General features: G+C 41.1%; 1 protein-coding gene across 8 annotated transcripts in view; it reads right to left on the reverse strand.

Moving 5' to 3' along the window:
- baz (bazooka) overlaps positions 1 to 23669 on the reverse strand; it is an 842954-nt gene that overhangs the window by 362271 nt on the left and 457014 nt on the right. For 6 of the 8 annotated variants that reach the window (XM_067141558.2, XM_067141556.2, XM_067141555.2 and 3 more), the window contains exon 2: positions 5853 to 6187. The exons of 1 other annotated variant lie outside the window; for it this stretch is intronic. In XM_067141558.2, coding sequence (XP_066997659.2) covers positions 5853 to 6062 — 210 coding nt within the window. In that variant the 5' untranslated portion in view covers positions 6063 to 6187. Of the gene's footprint in view, positions 1 to 5852; positions 6296 to 23669 lie in introns of all 8 variants that reach the window. One more of the 8 variants, XM_067141554.2, reaches the window with a different exon arrangement.

The raw sequence follows: 23669 nt of genomic DNA on the forward strand, positions 1-23669 counted from the left end.
ACATACTACAGAAATAAACCAACAACACGCAAACAAACATCTACCTAAACAAAGTGCACAAATAATCCTAGCTGAAAGTGCAACATTAACATTATTATTATTATTATTATTATTATTATTATTATTATTTATAGTTACAAATCAACCGTGAATTATTTACAATCCTACCTAATTACTCTAAACTACATTGATCATCGATTAGCCACGGTCCTACATATTTATTTACATTATTTATCGATGCTCATACCTGTGTGATGGAGGCAGGCTGGCTCACCCTCCAGCCTCGGTCATGGTGAAATTAGAATTCCATCTTCAAGCTGATGTGGTATTCCAGATTTTTACACACGCAAATTTGACACATTTTTGCCATGCCGCGACACACGCTTATATTAGCATAAAACACTCGCATTTCTCTCACTCCAGTGAAAGTTAAAAGATACCACTGCAGACTCCTGTTGTGTTGGACGGTCGTCTCGCTATCTACCTGGAAATCACCTGCTGGTCTGCTCGCCGGTCTCTCAGCTTTGTTTACACTGCAGCTTACAGAACCTTAACCCCACCGGGACATAACTGTTTCCTCAAGGTTTACTACTGCGGCCTGCATTGAAGAAAGTCAATCTCCTCCCTGTCTGTCTTTACTAGTTTCTGGCCGTAAATATCTCGCTTGTTAAAACAGTTTATTGAATGGTAGAAGCAAGCTAAAATACAGTTTATGTTGTGGAGAATATTTTATGCTGATAACACATGTAAAACTACCCGCTGGTCAGAGATGTTTTTTATGTAAATACGCCGAAAACATGGACTTGTTCCTCTCGACTCGTAATGTGAGTTCATTTAAGTTGAAAGTGTAGCTCTTGCCTACTCTCCCTGCATTTACAGTAAAAGTCTGTTAAAGTGTTCATTTTCTGAAATGCTACTCTCCCAAGTAAATAATACAAGGCTCTCTAAAAATGCCTACAAGTGTCTAATCGCTTTCTTACCAGCCAAAAGTAAAGCTGACTAAATGAATTTGCTGACACACTCTGTCACTCTGTCAAACGTAGATACATTGAGAATATTGAAGTAACACTAAGACACACAGAATCACTGCCAAGACTCAACAAAACAACTGAGAATTCAACCCTCTGGTCGCTGGGTTTTGTAAAGAGTCCTCCCACCACCTGGAAAATAGTTCCGTGGAAGGGATGTGGCGTAATAATCTAGTCCTCGGGAGCGCTTTATCGTACATCCGTAGGTTATAGTTTTCAAAATTTATATGCAGAACTTCCTAAATTCTGTCTGACTCACATGTGATAATGCGCCGCGGGAAATGATCACAGGATAATCCACACGACGGCGCGCGTCACTGGTGTTATTTTCTTCCGGTGGATGGCTCCATCCCGCCATGACAGCTTATTCTTCTGGGTCCTCTTACTCCTCCGTGTGAAGTTAAATTTTATTAATTAGGCACTAATTAACCACAGATTCGCACTGATAGTTCACCAAATATTATAAAGAAATCAGGACACTGTTTTTCGCTACCACACCGGGCTTCAGATCGCGAAATACTGACTGTAGATTTCCCGCTGTGACAGTTCATTCAAATTTAGAATTTTCTGATTGGCTGAGACTTTCGCGCTCTTCCAAACGTGGGTGCTTCCACTTCCTCCCAAGGATTGGCGGTTATTGTCGTTGTCCCTTCTGTCCTAGCTAAGTAGGACAGGCCTCAACGCGTGCTTTTCTCGTGAGAACCGAACAGCAAGTCGCCACTCCTACGCGGTGTCATAAAATTTATTGGAAGGAACCCTTAGGTTGGTTTACAAGTTGGTCGTGCTTAGAGAAGAGTTTCATGGATATTTCTTGCCGTCTGACTGGCGCCAGAAAGTTCCTTTGTGACTGCTAGTTTCACAGCCTACTGTAATATCCCATATGCGAAATATTCAATATTTAATTGTAAATTAATTAGGCAAATTCGCTTATGGGTGCAATATACATGCACTAATGATCCGAAATACTGAAATATGACGCTAAATAAATATCGCCGAACTTTTTTTTAAATTCTGACAGCAGAATAGCAGCAAACTGCCCATATTCTTAACATTTATTTGTAATCTCTATTTTGACAACTTGGTGCAGCACTTTTACGCAAAAGTTCGTTCCATTTACACAAATGGGCATGGTTAGAGTATCGCAAAAGTTGACACACAGTATCATTAGCGCAAATGAGCATGAAGGCTTACCTTACACTATAAGTGTGGCGCCCATTGCATTCTCCAAAGGATTCGTCATTACACTCATTTTCTTCAGAGCTGTTGTTGCTGGTAGGTGTCCCCAAGTTTTGATGTACTGCAGTAACGATACTGTACCAGCCGGATAACCTTTCCAGAGATCCATGTTGTATGTGTGTTTCTGTACATGTTTCCTAACTGTTCTCTTCTGCAAAGAAGTGATAGAGGTGTATATTTCGCTCTGGAATGCCTTAAGCATTGCAGTCAGCACATGAACAGATGCTGTGAGTCATGAAATTGTTTTTTAAAATGACTATGGAAAGACCCAGCCCCATTTGTCGTTCGGGAATCGCTTCAAGGACAACTAGCCCACAACACCCGTGGAAATTTGGCGCCTTCGTCATCAGTGATGTAGTTTTCTAATACAAACTCGACGAAAACATTCAGCTGAGGATTATCAGGAATTATGCTGTTCAATTCAACAAACTGTTCGCGAAACCCGTTACCTTCAAATTTCATTTAATCATAAAATATTTTAAGGAAAATAACAAACGAAAACATGTGAATAATAACTGGAGAACGGCGAAAAATGTCATACTATGACCAAAAGGATGTATGATTTATTGACAAAGTAAATTTGCATTTATATGACCATAAAAATCGTGTCACCGAGTTCACCAAAGCTAGAAATATGTTTAATTTATTTTTTTAAGCTTGTAAAACGACACAGGTATAAAAATATGCTTATCACAGAAGTCGGAGCCGTAAGGAATAACAATAAGAGAGTATGCGTTACGATGATGATGATCTCGATTATAACATGCATTCCAACAATGTACACTAGTGTCCAAAAGTTAAGCATAATCACTAAACGAGGCCATACCGCCTGATAGGAATGTCAGACGGATTGCTGAACAAATGGAAGCTAACTCACACACCATATGTCACACAACTTGTCGAAAAAACAGTGTCAGAAAGGTTCTGATAGCTAAGGTACACCTTTGACAACAATTAACAAGACTTGGCAATGTCTTCCAATGTTAATGTTAATAGGGTGTATGGTTACCCTTAACGGCCACACATGCTTCGCAGCAACGTGGAATGCTCTCTATCAGATGGTCCAAGAGCTATTGTCGCAGTCGATCCCATTCCACCGAAAGGGCAATGCGAAGGTCTTGGAGGGTCCTTGGTGGAGGCTGACGGGATGCAATTCGCCTCCCCAATGCATCCCAGGCATGTTCTATAGGGTTCTATAGGATTCAGACCCGCAGACCTCGCTGGCCAGTCCATGCGATGAATGCCTTCCCCAGCCAGAAATTCATCGACCAGAGCAGCGCGGTGCGTTCGGGCATTATCTTCCATTAAGAGGAAGTCTGGACCAACCGCACAGAAGAGTCGAACATGTGGTATCAGTACCTCATCCCTGTATTTCCGAGCGTTAACAGTGTTCCTCGGACCACCCATGAAGATGTGCAGGTCCGTACGGCCATTCAACATGATGCCGCCCCACACCATGACGCCACCACCACCATACTGGTCCCGTTCCACGACGTTCCTGTGGTTGTATCAGCTACCCGGTTTTCTCCACATTAATGTGTGACGAGAATCGTTCTGCAAACTGAAGCGGGATTCATCTGTGAAGAGCGCATGCCTCCATTCATTCATGATCCAGTTTCGATGTTGACGGCTCCACAGTAAACGGGCCCCGTCTCTTTGCTGGAGTGAGCGGGACGCACACCACTGAACGTCAGGCGAACAGCCCTGCTGTTCTGAGCCTCCGGTACACAGTTTGCCCGGAAACGGCAATCCCTGCGACGGCTGCAAGCTCCGCCGACAATATTGTCTTGCAGGTGCACTCCGATTTCGTCGGGCGGTTAAGGCCAGATATCTGTCCTGCTGTGGGGTGGTTACCCTTGGTCGAACTGGTGCTGGCCTACGACTAACATCTCCTGTGTCTCGAAATCGTCTCCAAAACCTGGAAATGACACTTTGTGGCACATTCAAGCATACGTCGACTTCGGTCTGTGTCTGGCCTGCTTCCAGGCGGCCGAGTATTCTACCCTGCAAAACGGGGTCCAAATGGCGTCGTTGTGCCATTATATTGTCACGTTCACCACGAGGCTACACTCCGCACACTATAAGAGGGTAAATACGACTGAGGGAATATGGGGCGCAGGCACTGGCTGTGTTTACCTTGCGGTTACGCCGCTAGTCAAAGCAGGTAGGTGCACATGTGCGATTTGCGGTCTATTTCCTTTTGCCCTGCTTACTCGTAACTTATGCTTAACTTTTGGAAACTAGTGTACATTTTAATATTTAGACACGATTTTACAAGACCCGCTCTGTGATTTCGGTCCCAATTTGCTCCGTGGGAGTGAAAGATGGGTGGGCTCCGGATTTCATATTCATAAACTGGAAGTAACAAAGGAGGTCTCCCTAGCTGCTGTGGTAAAGGGTGCGCTCGGAAATGGGTTCCATTCCCCGACAGGAAGTACAAACATTTAAAAACGAGACTTCCAATCCTAGAAAAGCACACAGAACTGGGGTTCAGTCAGCCTACAACACAAATGAGCAGCAGGTAACTTCCTGTGGTCATCGAGCTAACAACTACGTACTTAGTGCCGTGGTTACGGATAGTGGAATCCTTTACCTTCCACTTCTCCAACGGCCTTCACTGTCTGTGTGGAGGTGGATTTGCTTTGCTTCTGATAGTAACAGACATGAAATTAGAAAGAGTAATTGCTGGTACAAGCAGGTGGGAACAATGACAGAAAGTTACTCGCAATGAGAGGATAAAGGCTAATTTAGGAATGAACACGATTGATGAAGCTTTCCGCATGAACCAGCTTTAGGTGAAGGGTTCATACAAGAACAATAGAGGATATGTTTCCTAGGAGAATAATGGGCTCGACTAAGGAGAACAAGAAAAATGGAGGCAGATCAAGGAGACCATGGTTAGACTCAGGTTTTAATGATTTAAAAATATGAGTTGCGGAACTATACGCGGCCAGAGAGGTAATTGAAAATAGAGGATTGCGGAGGGACTTCGATCATTCACACAGGCTTGCAGACTGAACGCTAATTTTTTTGTTTTTTGTTTTTGCTATTGGCTTTACGTCGCACCGACACAGATAGGTCTTATGGCGACGATGGTACAGGAAAGGCCTAGGAATGGGAAGGAAGCGGCCGTGGCCTTAATTAAGGTGTGAAAATGGGAAACCACGGAAAACCTTCTTCAGGGCTGCCGACAGTGGGATTCGAACCCACTATCTCCCGGATGCGAGGTCACAGCTGCGCGCCCCTAACTGCACGGCCAATTCGCCCGGTTGAACGCTAAAAGACATGCCAGTCTATAAAGAGTAGGCACTATGTATGTATGTATGTATGTATGTATGTATGTATGTATGTATGTATGTATGTATGTATGTATGTATGTATGTATACTATGATTCTGATAAATAACACAATCAATGGTAGAACATTTATTACATTCATTTATCTTAGGCTAAATATCACTTAAGCTAGTAAGACGTTTCCGACATCTATACGAGCAAGGCAGACACAAGAAGTACTGGTAAGGTGTTATAAAATGAAGTATTCCCATTCACCTGTATAGAAGAATATGAGGAAGAAAGAAACACTCACCCTTCGCTTGTGCTGTTTAGGGGGCACCGGCGGTGGCACAGCAAACTGCACCCTGCGCCCCACAGACTCCGCCAAAGAGCGCTGAAGCTTCTCCACTTTGTAGGTTTGGCGCCAACCGAACAGTTGAGCCAATTTCTCAGCGACTTCTGCACAACGCGGGCCGCTGGAATTATCGCCGGAATCGCCACCTTTCTGACAGCTCTCGAACATTGTTCACACTCGGGTACCCACCTCACAAGATGCGCTCTCTAAATCCATGGCCGTTCACTAATTATTATTATCATCACCAGACTGTACGCAAGTATGTACACTCTTAATCATCACCACACACGCGACTGCAAAATGTAGAACAGTTTGTAAACTACCGTGCATCTGGGCAAGGTATTACAATCATCTGAGCATTGCAGCGCAAAAATGCATTTTACTAAGCCTGCCTGCTACTTCTGGAATATGAACTTTTAATTAGCTTACCGGAACTAAGCGGTAGACATACATACATCGATAATGAAATTTAAAAACATAACTTAGGCTTTTGGATCGGTTAACATGTTATATACCGAGCTCGATAGCTGCAGTCGCTTAAGTGCGGCCAGTATCCAGTATTCGGGAGATAGTAGGTTCGGACCCCACAGTCGGCAGCCCTGAAAATGGTTTTCCGTGGTTTCCCATTTTCACACCAATCAAATGCTGGGGCTGTACCTTAATTAAAACCCGGCCGCTTCCTTCCCACTCCTAGCCCTTCCCTGTCCCATCGTCGCCATAAGACCTATCTGTGTCGGTGCGACGTAAAGCAACTAGCAAAAAATGTTATATAATAATAATAATAATAATAATAATAATAATAATAATAATAATAATAATAATAATAAACTCCGCCACTGCTGGTCCCAAGCCCGGGGCCTCATCTTGCAAGTGATGAGGAAGAAGGAGGGGGGGGGGGGGTAACACCTCGTTAAAAAACCTGGGTCTATCTGGCTCCGGAGGGTAGCACCCTGTAAGGGCCCCTGCCTAGGGTTACAGGTTAAATCCGGTCAACGGTCTCGAAGGTGGAAGAGGAGTCTCCCATTCCCAACGGTGGAGAGAATGGAAGAACCTAGTGGAGTAAACCATTTCGGACTATACTTCCGATCTTATCTTGGAATTTATTTCCTACCCTGTACTATGTACAATTTCAACTGCAGAATGGAAAGTCCACCGAAAGAAAGCACTAACCCAGGTGGTAGGGTTATGTCTCAAAACTCACGAGTCCCAAAACTCACGGGCTAATATTAGTAACAAATAGTCTCAAAACTCACGAACACAAACTGGTCACTAAAGTAAACATTCTAATGAGTCTCAAAATTCACGACTCCGGACAGCAGGTGCTTGCGATGTCCGCAGGAGGGACGAGCTGCGCGATGAATCGCTCTTCCCTTCAACCCATGGTTTCCACCGACTTTTAGAATGGTATTTCCCACGTACTATTAACAGGAATTATCATCCTACCAAAGATCAAATTCCCCAAGTGTAACACTGATCTTTATTCAGTTATTTTGCTTGGTGCCATCGAACAGTGCACAACATGCAATTCATTTCTTCACAAAAGGGTAAAATAAATTTAGTGTACAATGGTTATAGGTTTTACAAGCAACGAGAGAACAAGTCGGGCGAAACAGTATGGTTTTGCTATAAAAGACTGTCATCCGCGTGTGCCGGTAAAGTGATAACTGCAAGTGACAATAGTGTTTTTAGTGAAACAGTCCACCAGTGTGTACCTGATGAAGCAAGCCTCGATGTGTACAAAGCAGTCAGCCAGGCCAAGAAACGAGTTCGCGAAGAGCATGGAACATCAGTTACACAGGTAAGTTAAACATTTTTTTTTTACAAGTTGGTTACGTCGCACCGACACAGATAGGTCTTATGGCGACGATAGAATAGGGAAGGACTAGGAGTGGGAAGGAAGCGGCTATGGCCTTAATTAGGTTAAAGCCCCAGCATTTGCCTGGTCTGAAAATGGGAAACCACGGAAAACCATCTTCAGGCCTGCCGACAGAGGGGTTCGAACCCAGTTGCTTGCCCCTGAACTCGCGGGCAACTCACTCGTTTATTTTTGAAGAGTCCGCAGACGAAATTAAAGACCGTTAAAAAATCGCGCGCGTGTCTGCTCGTGCATTGTAGCTAACAGCCTGTTATCTGTGTCGTTTCAATAGAAATTGAGCCGATGACCTAGGTGTTAGGCCCTTTCAAACAACAAGCATTAATCGAAATGTTTTATAAATTATTTTTGTTCCGAGTAAGTGAGTACTTAAGACATATTGGTACTATTGGTTATTACTATAAGTTAGTTACAAGAAGGTAAGGATAATATTTTTTGTTACAGGTCTACACAGAAGAATTTGAATCCTTGCAGCAAAGAGGATATGAATTTATCACCAGGGTACCTCAATTTTCCAGTGTAAAATCATCACTCTACAGGCACCGAAATAAAGCCCAGGGAGTCCGAAAAGAGCCGAAACATCGAAACGACATTAATTTAGATGAAGACACTCTACGCATGACCGATGACAGTACATTTCTTCTTGCAGACAACAGGGATGGAGAAAGAATATTAGTATTTTCAAGCGCAAAGGGAAGAGAATGTCTCAAAGCGCATAGGACATTTCTAATGGATGGTACTTTCAAAAGTTGCAGCAGCCAGTTTTCACAGCTATATACAATACATGCTGATCTTGGAAGCACCAGTGAGGAAACAAACATAACACCTGTCATATTTGCTCTTCTCCCTAATAAGACCACGGGAACATACGCTAGATTATTTAATATCATAAAACATGAGATCCCAGAATGGAACCCAAATGAAATAAACGTCGACTTTGAGGCAGCCGCTATCAAAGCAATAAAAGAAGTATTTCCTTCTATCAAAGTGCAAGGATGCTTCTTCCATTTATGTCAAAGTCTCTGGCGAAAGGTTCAGGAAGTCGGCCTCACTGAAGTCTACAAAACGAACCAGGAAGTCCGACAAACAATTACAATGTGTGCGGCACTTGCCTTCCTGCCGCCTGAGGATGTAGACGAGGGGTGGATCTACATTCATAGTAACGCCCCCGAAGACCAAATGTTGACGATATTTTTTGACTATTTTGTCGATCATTGGCTACAAAATCCACTAGTTCCAGTGGAAACGTGGAACTGCTATAACAGAAGACACAGAACAAACAATTCTGTGGAGGGGTGGAATCACCAAATAAACAATGTTCTGGGAAGACCTCACCCTCGAATAAAAGAATAAAAGGGATTAAGCAAGAAGCTGAGAAATCATATAAGAGGATTATGAGGATTGAGTTGAACCTAGAGGGTTTAAAAAGAAGAAAGAAATACTACCAACTTGATAAGAGGATCGAACGAAACACAAAAAAATATGAGGAGACAAGAGATGTAGGTGCATTTCTGAGAGTCACTTCCTTCATCCTTAAGATGGGTTAGACAGAAAGTAAATCTTTTCTTGTTAAATTAATCATGTAAATATGTAGATAAAAGTAATGGAAATAGTGAAAAAAGACCAATTGAACCAAATTAAGCATACTAAACCAATTGACAGAAATATATAAATAGTAAAAAATATATATATAAAAATACATAAAAATAAAATGCATTGAAAAAGACAAAGCTTTACAGCGGCTTATGGAACTAGGCCTTCATTTGAAAGGCCGAGTGCGGTTATCCGCGCGGGTCCATGGCATCCGTGGGTTTCTCAACCCCCTCTCGAGTATACTTTGTATGAGGCTACACGACAGGCCCACCTCTTGATGAGAGAGGTGCCAATTACAAGAGGGCACGCAATTCCGGCTGGCGCTAACAATGGACCTTGTCACACAATTCTGATTACATTTTCAAATATCTACAGTCATTATGTGGGTAGGTTGTAGTGATTGAAAAATCGAATACAAATTATTCGCTTATTCGATTATTTAATTTTATTCTATTAATCCATTTGCTTAATTTTTCGTTTATTCAATTACAGTATTTCTTCGATTCGATTATTTTTTCGATTATTCATTTGAAATTCCATTCGAATGACTGGGGCAAATAGATAGTGAACGCTTTCGAAATAATGGCACGAAAAGTAATCCTAACGTCATCAATCTCATCACAGGGAAATTAAAATCACCTATCTCCACCCCCTTACAGGAAGTGCACGGGTAGGACGAACGGTCTCTGATAAGCTTTCCGAGAATAAAGCGAACCCATGCTGCTCACGTATGAATGAGTCGTGCACTCAGATGCCATTACATAAAATGCAAAGATTAATATATTGCATCACGCGCCCACGCGGTTACGCGAAGTGCAATGCTATAGTATTGGCTACTTGGCTCACCAAATTTCTCAAGTCGTAAATTAAAATGCGTCGGAATTTTCTATAAAATATGGCGAAGTCGTTGGTCGCTATCTTTGAAATGATTTCACTAAATGACTTCAAAGAGACTCCAGATCGATGATGATGGTGATATTTAGTGATTTTGGTTCTTTCCCACGCCAAGAAAAAGTGTAAATGGTCAATACAAATCAGTAAGGGTTGAAAACAATGAATGTTGGTGGTGGTACTGTAAAATGACATCGTATGGCTTTTAGTGCCGGGAGTGTTCGGCTCGCCAGGTGCAGGTCTTTTGATTGAACGCCCGTAGGCGACCTGCGCGTCGTAATGAGGATGAACTAATGATGAATACAACACATACACCCAGTCCCCGTGCCAGCGGAATTAACCAATGATGGTTAAAATTCTTGACCCTTCCGGGAATCGAACCCGGGACCTCTGTGACCAAAGGCCAGCACGGTAACCATTTAGCCATGGAGCCGGGAAACATAATATCGCCGGGGTTCGGAAAAGAACAAGAGTTGACTAAGGACAGATGAAAGCAAGTAGACTGCCACAAGTGGGTGGAAGCAATGCCCGGATTCAGCAAAGGGCCCCGAGGTCGCCAACCCACGTTCTCTTGCTCAATCAATCAGTCAATCAATCAACCAATCACTACTGATATGCATTTAGAGCAGTCACCCAGGTAGCAGATTGCCTATCAGTTGTGTATCTAGTCTTCTCTTAAATAATTTAAGAGCTCCTGGGGCCCCTTTTACGACAAACAGGGGGTACTTTGGATGCTATTCTGTCTCCCCAACCCACAGGGGTAAAATAATGGGTGGTGAATGAAAGAGACAGAGGTGTATAATTATTATTAAAAAAAAAAGATATTTTGCTGTTGTCTTAAAGCTAATATAATATATTTTTTCCCTTTCACATAAATTTATAATAATGGCGTGTGGCCTCCGGGGAGGTCTGCTGCAGGTCTTTAGAGTTGACGCCGTACAGGCGATCTGCACGTCTGTGAGGATGAGGCCCTACCTAAGGTGAAGTCTAATGCTGAAGACGGCACGAACACCCAGTCCCCGAGCCATAGGAATTAACTAATGAAAGTTTAAATCTTCTACCCGACCAGAAACCGAACCCGGGACCCCCTGGATCCCTTGGACCAAAGGCCAGCATGCTAACTATTCATGAATAAAGCCGGACGACATCAAATTAAAGTAGGTATATTGCCCGCTGTCAGTAAAAAGAAACTGTCAGTTGGTAGTTCTGGGGCTTAGATCCATTATGCGGCCAAGGCGGCATTTACTTCAATAAGGAATTTTATTTAGAGATATACATCAAGACAGTTAATTCACTCATTTAGTTTCAACATTTGGAGATTCATTTGGAAAAAAGGCATGTTTCTATTTTTTGTGAGAGTTCATCTATTCGCTTATTTCAGTCGATTATCTACCCGACACACTTAAAGAGAAAAATTTATTCATGGCGCATATAACTGAATGATATTTGAAACTCATTCCATTATTTGATTTGAATATTCATTCGATTATTTAAATAATCGGATAGAAGTTATATTGGATTATTAAAAGTATTCCATTATCCTATCACTAATAGGGTGGACATTTATCCATTCAAAGAAGAACTGGCCCTGTTCGTGAGTTTTGAGACTGGCCCAGGTAGAGAAACCTGTTCTTACTAATCCTCTTCCTGGAATTCGTGAGTTTTGAGACTGGCCAAGGTAGAGAAACTTGCTCTTATAAATCCTTTTCCTGGAATTCGTGAGTTTTGAGACTCGTGAGTTTTGAAACTCGTGAGTTTTGGGACGACACGGGTGGTAGCTCGGAAGAGGAATCCACCATTGCATTATGCAATGCATCGGGACCTAGAGTTCTGGGGAGTCCCAACATCTGCAATAGGGATGAGTCGGAGCATCCTTGGTATCCTTCCAGACTCAAGTTTAAGAATATATTTTTTGCAGGTATTTTGAGTGTAAATTCCTTATTAAAAACTGGTAAACAGAAAGAACTGGAAATTATTTTATATAAACATGAAATACAAATTCTATCAGTACAAGAAAAAAGATTTTTGGATGAAAATGTAACAAAAACCAAGAACCATATAATTTTTAAGGGTACACCAGCAATCAAAATTATGGAAGGAACGCCACTACTAGGTACTGCTTTTTATGTTCATAAAAATGTAATAGATAATGTAATAGAATTCAGATCTAGTTCAGAAAGAATATCTCATCTCACAATCAAACGCAAAAATAAACAGTATACCTTTGTACATTGTCATGAACCAATAAATGAAGATAACAGAAAAATCCTGGTAAAATAGAAGAATCCTGGGAACTTCTGGAAGAGGAAATATCCAAAATCCCAAAATTAAATGTTGTGATGCTACTGAGAGATTTTAATGCACAAATAGGGAGAGAAAAAGCTTTTCGGAAAAGAGTATTAAAGAACGAACAAAATAGGAATGACACTAATTAATGTTTGTAACACCTTACAGATGAAATGAATGTCGACTTTCTTCAGAAAACTACGAAGAAGAAGTAAAACATGGATGTCTCCGAATCCAATGCTGGGGGAGTTCCAGTTGGATCATGTGGCTTTTTCTCAAGGAATTATTAAGGAAATTATGAATGTACAAGTAGCAAGAAATAGAGAATCTGACTCTCTTAAAGTTAAACTCAAACTTCTCCTGCATAAAAATCAAAGAAGACAAATGAAATTAATGAGCTATAACATAGTATTAAACTACAAAAACCATGATAAATATAAGTTGAGTTATTTTGATTTTAGAGACCCCTGCTGTAACCAACGTTGATGAATGAACCAAAGCTGATACGGATGTTGGGGCTTGGCTTCTAATGAACTATTTTATACTTCCATAAAAAATCTTGTCATCATCGTGTTGTCAATTACCCTGATCCTAATTATTTTATCAATAAGAGAATTTAAGTATATATTTCAAAAACTATATATTAAAAAATATATTATATGATTATTATTCTAATTAAATATTTATTACGCAGCTTCCGGGAGGCTTTGTAGCTGCCTACATCGTTGGAATCACAAACCAACATTTTTTATATTACTCTACCTAAACGGTTCGTACTATTTATTACAGCTTTAGTAATTTTTAATGATGAATATATACATGGTGATTTAACTATTAATCGATTTATTATTTTTGTATTACAGACTCAACATTACACAGGAAAAAATAAAACATTTTCAAGAAGAAACTGAAGTTCCTAAAAAGAAAACGAAATAGATGCTTGCTTGATGATGATGCTTGTGGTTTAAAGGGGCCTAATATCTAAGGTCATCGGCCCCAAGACGAAAAAGAAAGGATGGACGAAAATTTTGTAATGAAATATGATGCTCTAAATATAACATGCAAAAGGCCGTAGCCGTGTTGAAACACCGGATCCCATGAGATCTCCGAAGTTAAGGAACATTGGGCGTGGTCAAGATTTGGATGGGTTGCCACGCGCTGTTAGTGCGGGGTAAGGGAATGGAGGAGCGGAAAGGAACTTTTTTTTTTGCTATGGGCTTTACGTCGCACCGACACAGATAGGTCTTATGGCGACGATGGGATAGGAAAGGCCTAGGAGTTGGAAGGAAGCGGCCGTGGCCTTAATTAAGGTACAGCCCCAGCATTTGCCTGGTGTGAAAATGGGAAACCACGGGAAACCACGGAAAACCATCTTCAGGGCTGCCGATAGTGGGATTCGAACCTACTATCTCCCGGATGCAAGCTCACAGCCGCGCGCCTCTACGCGCACGGCCAACTCGCCCGGTCGTAAAGGAACTGGCCAACCTACCGTACGTAAACTCCGGCTCAGACACACCTCTGCGGAGGTTCGGACCTGCCTTCGGGCAGAATACACCCGTACCTTAATTAAATATAATATAACTTGTTAACATTCCATTTCAGCAGGGATGAATATGTTATTCTCCCACACCATCTTGTTACTGAATTTCACACAATGTGCCTTTCAGTCACGTCAGGTGTAGGCCTAGATGACGTGCACCTCAGGTTGGTTTGAAAGCGTTCGTTCTTCTTGAATAATGTTATTGCTTTTACATCCCACTAACTACTCTTCGGCTTTCGGAGACGCCGAGGAGTGCTCTTACGTGGAATTTTATCCACTGACAAGAGGCTGGCGCATTTGAGCACCTTCAATTAACACCGGACTAAGCCAGGATCGAACCTGCCAAGTTGAGCTCATAAGGCCAGCGTTCTACAGTTCGAGCTACTCAGCTCGGCCTTCTTGGTATGTATAACACGTATGGGAAATGTCAAAATTTTGTAGGCCGTTTAAACCAAGAAACGCCTCAATCAGTTTTGCTGCTAATACAAGTCAATTAAACAGTTTCTTCGTCTGAGGCTAACACGAACTGAAGTACAATGATAACTCGTATGCACTCCGGCTCAGTATTTTCACATTAGCCATAAAGAGTCGGATTATGAACTATAACATATGACCCTTTCAAATGAACAAAAACTACTATAGGCCCTATAAAGAAGATGTAAAAGGATCCTGTTTCCTTCATGAGCCAGCATTGCAATCTTCTTTACACACAAAAAACGGAAACGAATTTGAACCTGAACAGCCGAAAGCAGTATGTCACTGCAACATATAGAAGAACATTTATTTTAGGGACTGAATTGGGGTGTTTCTCAATGAAACATCGGATACATGCCGTGAAAGGTTTAGAGAAACAAAATGTACTTGTTCAGTACCGAACCACAGCAATTGTCGGTGGCTCTTTCAAATCTCCAAACAAGGAAAATGATAGAACTGCATCTTACTGTTAATCTAGAACAGGGCCTCTCAGGATGCATGCGCCTGGCGCATGCACTGTGCACGGTGCAAAAGAGGACTTCGCTTGGTCTAGAGAATGAACCCTACTCTCATTCCTTAAAGTCCAAACATTCAGGCCTGATGGTACAACAACAAGATACCGGTCAAGAGGTATCACTTCCGATTCCCGATCCAATCAATGAACTAACAATTCTTTGTATGGACTGATGTGGTGACTTCCAACCTCATGTGGCAGATCGAGGAAATGTCAACTCCAACTATGGAGGCATGTCGACGGCCACCAGTAGCACAAATCAGGCCACCAACACCCGGTCATGAATAGAAAGACCTGATTTGTTCCAATTATTTATATAATTATACACATTTCACTGTATAAATGACAATAACGCAGATGAGACAAATGGCATAGGCCTATCTATTCATTGTTACTCATGGTTGAATCATCGAAATTTGGGCTTGGTAAATCACTGTACATGCATTTGTGTTGAAATATTCTCGTTTAAAAGACGTTCATAAACTAATGTTTATTTGCGGTCCGCGATGTACCGGGACTCATTTTAGAATTTGGTCGGGAATTTAAGGTGTCACGAAAGCCCGCCTGGTGGCCATGCTGGTTAAAGCGTTGAAGTCTAAACGGTCTGACACTGTGGTTAGCCACTTTGAGTCCCGTTGGTCGAAAACAATTTCACCATCAGAATGTTGGCCGGCAGGGTAGGGGAGGTGGTGGTATACAATTTCTAATCACTAGATTGCGTGCCAAAAGTCTGGATTAAATTCCAAACCTCTCCACAGTGCTCGTATGGAGTGAGGTCATAATGACGCTTTTGATGGTGATCCATCCGTCGAATGGGGACGTTAAGGCTTGTTCAGACCCTTGGTGCTATTCGACAGGAGTAGGCTATGTGCCGGTTTCACCCTCTCCCTTCCTACTATCAAATATCACGTCATTCATTTCATTAACACCTCTGATGCGACGTAAAGTAACTTGTGGAAAAAACCCATCTCTGCTGAGGTTGACGTCAGAAAGGGCATCCGGTCATAAAAACCCTCCACGGCAGATTCATCTCACCTCATACCCGACCCCGTAGAGAAACGGGACAAGGGTTGGACAAACAAACAATTTAAGATGTGAAGCCCTTTTAGTTGCCACGCTCTGGTCCTACAGGAAACATCATCCGAAGTCATCGGGATTCCAAACTAAAAGTAATCTAAGTTTCCAGAAATTCAGAATGTTATCCATCCTGAAGTTCAAACTAGATCTAAATTCAACATTCCTTCTTGTCTTTCAATTATTGTCAGATCTACGACCTGGAACATCTGCACGTCCAGAAACTGGAATCAGGAACTAACGGCAACCATTGTTGATGCTAGTTTCCCTAGTCTGCTCACGAATTATACTAAGAAAACAATGGGCGGTACTCTACTACAGTCTTACTGGGTGGGAGCCAAGCCTTTTTTTTCTTTCTTACAACTGGCTTTACGTCGCACCGACACAGACAGGTCTTACGGTGACGATGGGATAAGAAAGGGCTAGGAGTACGAAGGAAGTGGGCGTGGCCTTAATTAAGGTACAGCCACAGCTTTTGTCTGGTGTGAAAATGGTTTCCAACTTTACTGTGGCAGTCGGCAGATGGTTTTCCATGGTTCCCCATTTTCACACCAGGCAAAAGCTGTGGCTGTACCTTAATTAAGGCCGTAACTTACGTTGCTCTGCGAGGTTACAATATCGAAATGAAGTATGCCCTCACAAAGTCACAGTGTTCTTTCCAATAACCTTCATCAACTCGCGCCCTTTTAAATTGCATAAGAGCTCGAAAGGCGGCTATTTGCCGCCTGTCACATTTTGTTTTTTTTTATTGGTTCCGTCTATTTTAGCTGCATGTTTTTGAACAAGAAACTTTAATACTTAAATCACCGTACATTTTAAAATCAATTCATTTCTTCCTAGCTTACTAGTGACTAAAATTGAACCGCATTTTATCGCAGAATAGTTTAGAATTAACTCGGATATAAGAATATCTTTGTGTGCAAAAAATATGTATAAAATACAAAAAGAAAGGAAAGGATCTTCAGAAAAAAACTAGATACTGGAATAGTATGCTGTCTATGAGAATGAGATATGTCATTGCCCTTCTTCGATATCCGACAAGTTATGGCACGCAAAATTTTCAATTCATCACGGTTTGCGATGACGAATCAAAACCAATCATTCATACTTCAGAATCAGCTTGAACATACAGACATGATGCATTCCTCGTGTCACCTACTTCTCACCAAGGCGGCTGAAGTTCAAATCCCGGTTAATTCATGTGGTACTTTTAAGTGTAAAGTTAGTTCCTTGAGGTACCGTGACGTTGATTACAATATCAACGCAACTTAAACTACAAGCTTGCTTGCATTCCTTGCGAAATTACTTATTTTCTTAGCTGAGAGTTTCCTAGAGCTCCACTTTCTTGGCACCGGGCCGTCGCGCTCTACAACGCAGCGAACAAGGTAATTGTTGCGCGACAGGAATGTGCATGTGTGTGTGTTAGTAGGCCTACGTCTTCAGAGAATGGCAACCTTAAAAATAGTACTCTTTCAACATTAATGACTATCACTGTAAATTATGTCAATGCATACACGGTCCATCTTTCTGCAAGTAAGATTTCCATTATTTCTTGTGCTTCTACCATAATCTTACATTTCTAAGTAAGAATTTAAAAAACCAGAACAGTTCTTATTAGCACCATCTCAACGTGCCGTTGAAAGCTTTTAATTGAACTTCGGTAAAGAGGATTTACCAACTGTTAAATATGGAACATTTTCACTTTTACCACACCAGGCTTCAATAAAATTCTCCTGAGAGAGATGTTTGGGCTACCAAGCTCATAAGAATACCAAGAAGAAAATTCAAGAACAGTTAAGAATAACTAAGATATCCATCTTGGTTTAAGAAGACAATTATTGAAACCATCAAATTAAAGGAATATTATAGAAAACGTATGAATAATTCAGAATACAATAAGATTATGTTTAAAGAAATGAGAAAGCTTTCAAAATCACCAATAGAAAGTGAATATAATACATTGAAAAGTAGCTCCAAAGACTTTATAAATCCATAGGTTTGGAATTTCGTTCAAAATAAACGGAAAAATATATCAAAGCTCAGGGTTATGACTTTAAACAGTGATATTTTACGAAGCATTATCAAATAGCCGATGGCTTTGCCACATATTTTAGTAAGATTTATATAAACAATAGATCCAAAGGTAACAATGAGGCAGAAACTCCCATTAAAACAAAGTCTTCACTTCCACTGGCTCACATTGACGAAAAGTATGTTAAGGCTGTAAATAAACTTAAATCTGCTAGGTGAAGTGGACCAGATGGGATTCCTCCTTAAATAGTCAAAGACTGTTCAAACATTTTAATGTAACCACTATTTTACATATTTAATAGTATATTAGGTACAAGTGCATTCTCAGAAATGTGGATATCGTAAAGAATATGCCCAGTATATAACATAGGAGTGATCGTAGTGATGTACAAAATTATACGCCCATTTCCATAATATGTGCCTTCGTTAATGTTTTTGAAAAAAATATTTATTTCCGAATTTTTAATCATACTTAAAGCTAGATTTTACCCTATTAACATGGATTCTATCCTGGTAGGTCAACTGTCACTAACCTATCAAGTCTATTGCAAGATGTGGCTAATTCTAAACAGAACACACGTAATTTACACGGACTTCGAAAAAGCGTTTGACAAGATTGATCACAGTGTACTTTTCAGAAAGATCCCCAGATTTGGACTTAACATATCATAACTGTGCTACACCTTATCTCCTCCTGTCTAGTTAACAAACGTCAGGTTTGCACCTATAATCAGACCACAAAGTTCAAATTTATGACCTCTATTGTTTATGTTATTTATAAACGATTTACCAGATGTTATTATAAATGCCAAAATATGTCTCACGTCTGCTGATGATCTATAAAGATATATCACTTGTCAGTGACTGCACTTTTCTGAGCAGGGACGTTTAGAATATCTATAATTCAAACGTCGCCCGCCGTAGTGGTTAGTATGATTAGCTGCCACCCCCGGAGGCCCGGGTTCGATTCCCAGCCCTGCCACGAAATTTAAAAAGTGGTAAGAGGACTGGAACGGGAGCCTCATGAGTTCATCTGAGTATAGAGGGGTTCAATTCCCTCCTCTATCATCCTCGAAGTGGTTTTCCGTGGTTTCCCGCTTCTCCGGTTCTATGCCGGAATGGTACCTAACTTCAGGCCACAGCCGCTTCCTTCCTTCTTCCTTGTCGATCCCTTCCGATCTTCCCATCTACCTCCCAACAAGGCTCAGAACAGTAGGTGAGGACGCCTGGGAGAGGTACTGGTCCTTTTCCCCGACCTAGATTCTCACGCTCCAGGACACTGCCCTTGAGGCGGTAGATGTGGGACCCCTCGCAGAGTCCGAGGGAAAAACCATCAATGGAGGGTAAACGGATTGGGAAAGAAAGAAAGATGAAATGCTTCGTGTATTCTACGGCGTATGATCATTTTCATTTTGATTACCTAAGACGTGTCGACTCAGTAATTGACTCAGGAGTTACAATGAATTGTAATCTGCCATTCAGTTCACATATTGAAATCGTAAACGTGACACTGTAGGTTTTGTTATTCGGGATGGGAAGGAATTAAACAACATTAAGACAAGACATAATGTGTTCTCTATAACTCGTTCGTGAACTAGAAATTAGAAAAGGTTTGCATCCATTACATGGATGCTTAGTTACAAATTATATGTAAATAAAATTGAAAAGGTTCAAAAGAAATTCTCATGGCTTATCTGTTAAAAGGAGCACCATGTATGTTGAGAACTTCATGTAATCACTTATTATAAGAATTTAACTACATGTCATTAAACGCTCGCCAAGAGTTATATCAACAACTATTCCTGCACAAAATTATGGCGATGATCTGCTAATCAGAATACATTTCAACGTAAGCAAATCAAGCTTCGATAGACGAATATACTTTTTCAAATCAAGCCTCAAAACACTTAATTCACAAAGAAAATAATATGTATCCCACTGATCTTGAGACACGGTGAAGTAAGCGAGAGGGTCGAATGTCCCTGTAACACGCACAACCTCAAGTCAGAAAACGTATAGCCGCTCAGAAACAAAAGTCGGATGAAACTGTATAAGTTCCTCGCAGGTAAACTTTTCTCAGAAATAGCCTAACCTATAGATATGTTTGGTGAGGGTATCCACAGGGTTTGTGTCTACATGGGAGGTGCATTATCTTCTTTGTTTTCTACAGGTTTACCCACACCTATGAGGTGACGGGCGCGAACTGAGTCGCACATGTGGCTTTCGCCCTGTTTCCGGCCGGATGCCCTTCTTGACGCCAACCCGATATGGAGAAATGTGATCACAATTTCGTGTTTCTGTGACGCTTGTTAGTGTGGTGTGTTTTCTGAATATGAAGAGGAGAGTGTTGGGACAAAAAAGGACATCCAGTCCCAGAGCCAGAAGAAGTAATAAGACGCAATTAAAATACCCAACCCAGCCGGAAATCGAACCCCGGGCCCTCCGAACCGAAGGCCTTGACACTGACCATTCAGTCAAGGAGTCGGCATGCGAGGTGAATTATATTTTGAGTAAGAATAATGACATTTCTCATAAAATATTAAATGCGAGGAACAGACAATACAATGAGCTCATCCTTTCTGAGCAACTATAAAAAAATCCACAGCCTGTTTTCAGTCATTCGACCGGGTCAGGAATGAAATGAAGCCCCCATCCAGCGGTGAGGATAGGAATTGTGCCGGATGTCGAAGTCTGTCGCAGTCCTCTGGGTAATTACTAATGCCTGACAGATGAAATAAAATGATATAGGAGAGTGTTGCTGGAATGGAACATGACAGGGAAAACCGGAGTTCCCGGTCCCGCCTCCGCTTTGTCTAGCAAAAATGTCAGATGGAGTGACCAGGCCTTGAACCAGGGAGCCCAGCGGTGAGAGACCGGCGCATTGCCGCCTGAACCACGGTGGCTCTTATTTCAGCGGCTATATACATTAGTAATAATGGTCAAGCCACTGTAAAGATTGTTGGTTACAAGGAAAATGTTCGGGTAAAGGAGGTGCCAAATACTAACGAAGTATTGAAATTTATCTACGATAACAAATACATTTAAAATAAGATACAGAAGCTGAAAACTAGGAAAGCAGTTGGAATGTGTAAGACTTCTTTTAATACTTGTTCAACGTCACACTAATACATCGAAGGTTTTCGGCAACGACACCGAGAAATTGGAAAACAGTCCATGAATAATAATAATAATAATAATAATAATAATAATAATAATAATAATACGAAGAATAAGATGATACAAACCACGCGGATACTCATTATATCTATAGGTTGAATTGTTTCTGAGAAAAGTGCACATGTGAGGAACTACACCAGCATCATGCACTCATTTCTTTGTGAGCGGCTGTACATGCATGATATTGATAACTTGTCAACCTTCTGTCGTCAACTATTTACATGACGCATTCATGCAGTCTAAGAGAAAGTTTATAAGAATGGATGATTTAGTAATTCATCGAATTCGCGGAAAAGGAGGCAGAATAGAAGTCTTGGAAATGCAGTACCTAAGAGAAATTCTGAAAGTAGGATTATTAAAGCGGATCACAGGTGAAAGATGAAATAAAAGTGAAAATTAAATTGTGAATGTTGTAGGACACGCCATGAAATATCCATCAATGAGTTTTACTGGAGAAATAATAAAATAGTAATAATAAAATAATAATAATAATAATAATAATAATAATAATAATAATAATAATAATAATAATAATAATATCATCCCTTGCTCAAGTTACTGTATAAGAGATCAGAGGTTCATGATAGTTCAGTGATTTTAACTGCTGGGTTTCCACCCTGGTGACCCCTGAATAATTGAGTGGCGTCAGTAGTTACGGCGACTCCCAAATAATTTTGACAAATTGAATAAAATGCAAATTGATTGATTTAAACAACAGAACAACCATGTTCCATTTTAAACCATGCGACATTCATGTCATATCTAGTCTAGAATTATTTACGTACGTACTTAAGAGGAAATCGAATCCCAGTGTTACCTTTAGGAGACCGACAACTATTTCCGCAATCCTACGCCAACAAGTACCGAAGAGTTTGGCTCAATGCGTTGTGGCCCGACCAGTTTTGGCTGTTAACTCTGTACTCTGGAGACAGGTGGGTTCGAATCCTCCGTCAGAATCCTCAAAATTGTTTCCCGTGGTTTCCCATTTCAACTGCAAGGAAATGCCGGGGTGGTGCCTTTCTCAAGGCCACTGACCCTTACTTTCCCATTCCTAGCCCTAATAATTACACCTACAGCCACAGAAAACACCCTCACACAGCGACACATATCGCTCAACCCCATGAGGTGTACCGAGAAAAGCAGCTACAGAAGTAGCGAGCCGAACATATCCTCAGACACACCCGGCACTAAAAAAAATAAAAAAAAGGAATTTAAAAACCCTGACAAATTCTCGCCTTTTCCCTACTTCCTGAACTCAGTAAAAGGAAGATTACAACAGCTTTATCATTTCTGTGTGTGAGAGTGTGTTGAAACATAAACGACCTAAGCCTCAAATTCTCGTCTGTCAGAGAGCCACTTAGTGCGTCGATAGACAGTTGTAACAAACGCTCAAAATTCCAGACCATTACGTTAATGATACGTATATTATCCTCCAAAAACAAAACTATCCGGGAAGTCCACTTACACAATCTGCTCTACTTTGGCCATAATAGCTGCTTTTTAAATATAACCTCACGCAAACAAAATATCTCCCCTCCGTGTTACGCATTACAAGCACATAAATAGTAGCTCAAAATGAAACTCGTACAGTGAACTACTGGCCTACATTATAATAAAAACAAGAAGTACATCAAGTAAATTAATTAAAGTTTGTATTTTACACTCTTATTTAATTGAACAAATTATATTCCATATCCCACTTTTACACCGGATGAATACTTGGGCTGTAACTTAACGCCACGTTCGCTTTCTTGCCGATCCTCGCCCTGTCCTATACCATCGTCACCATAACACCCATCTGAGTCCGTGCGAAATAAAAGAAATCCTAACATCACGTTTTGAGAAGCAAGCACTTTTATCCGCCGTACCCTTATCCGGTGGTCGCGCATACAGTCAGAGCGTCTGTGATCTTGGGAGTACGTCTAAGACTGATGAACTAGACATATTTGAATAAACAAAACACATGCATGCACAGAGAGGAAAGTACTCGAACAGAAGGCTTGCTGAGGACAATATGATTACGCAAGAAGTATTCGCCTTTCAATTGTTCAAGGCAGCAAAATTTGCTACTGCAACTTGGTTACACCACATGAGGCATGCAGCGTGTAGATTTAAAACAAAACATTACACGCCTAACAGCAATGCAATTTGTCGAGTATTATAGGCCTATGATGATAGCAATTGTTTAACTTGTAGTTATAATTACTCAATGAAGGACATAAGAAAAAGAAGGAGAAGGAATTTGCCACTGTATATGTCGTGTGAATGTCGGATCAGCTTCAAAGAATAGCTGACTGTACACGGAGATATCTCACCGCGCGC

Source organism: Anabrus simplex, chromosome 2, assembly GCF_040414725.1.
Source record: "Anabrus simplex isolate iqAnaSimp1 chromosome 2, ASM4041472v1, whole genome shotgun sequence".
Lineage (NCBI taxonomy): Eukaryota > Metazoa > Arthropoda > Insecta > Orthoptera > Tettigoniidae > Anabrus > Anabrus simplex.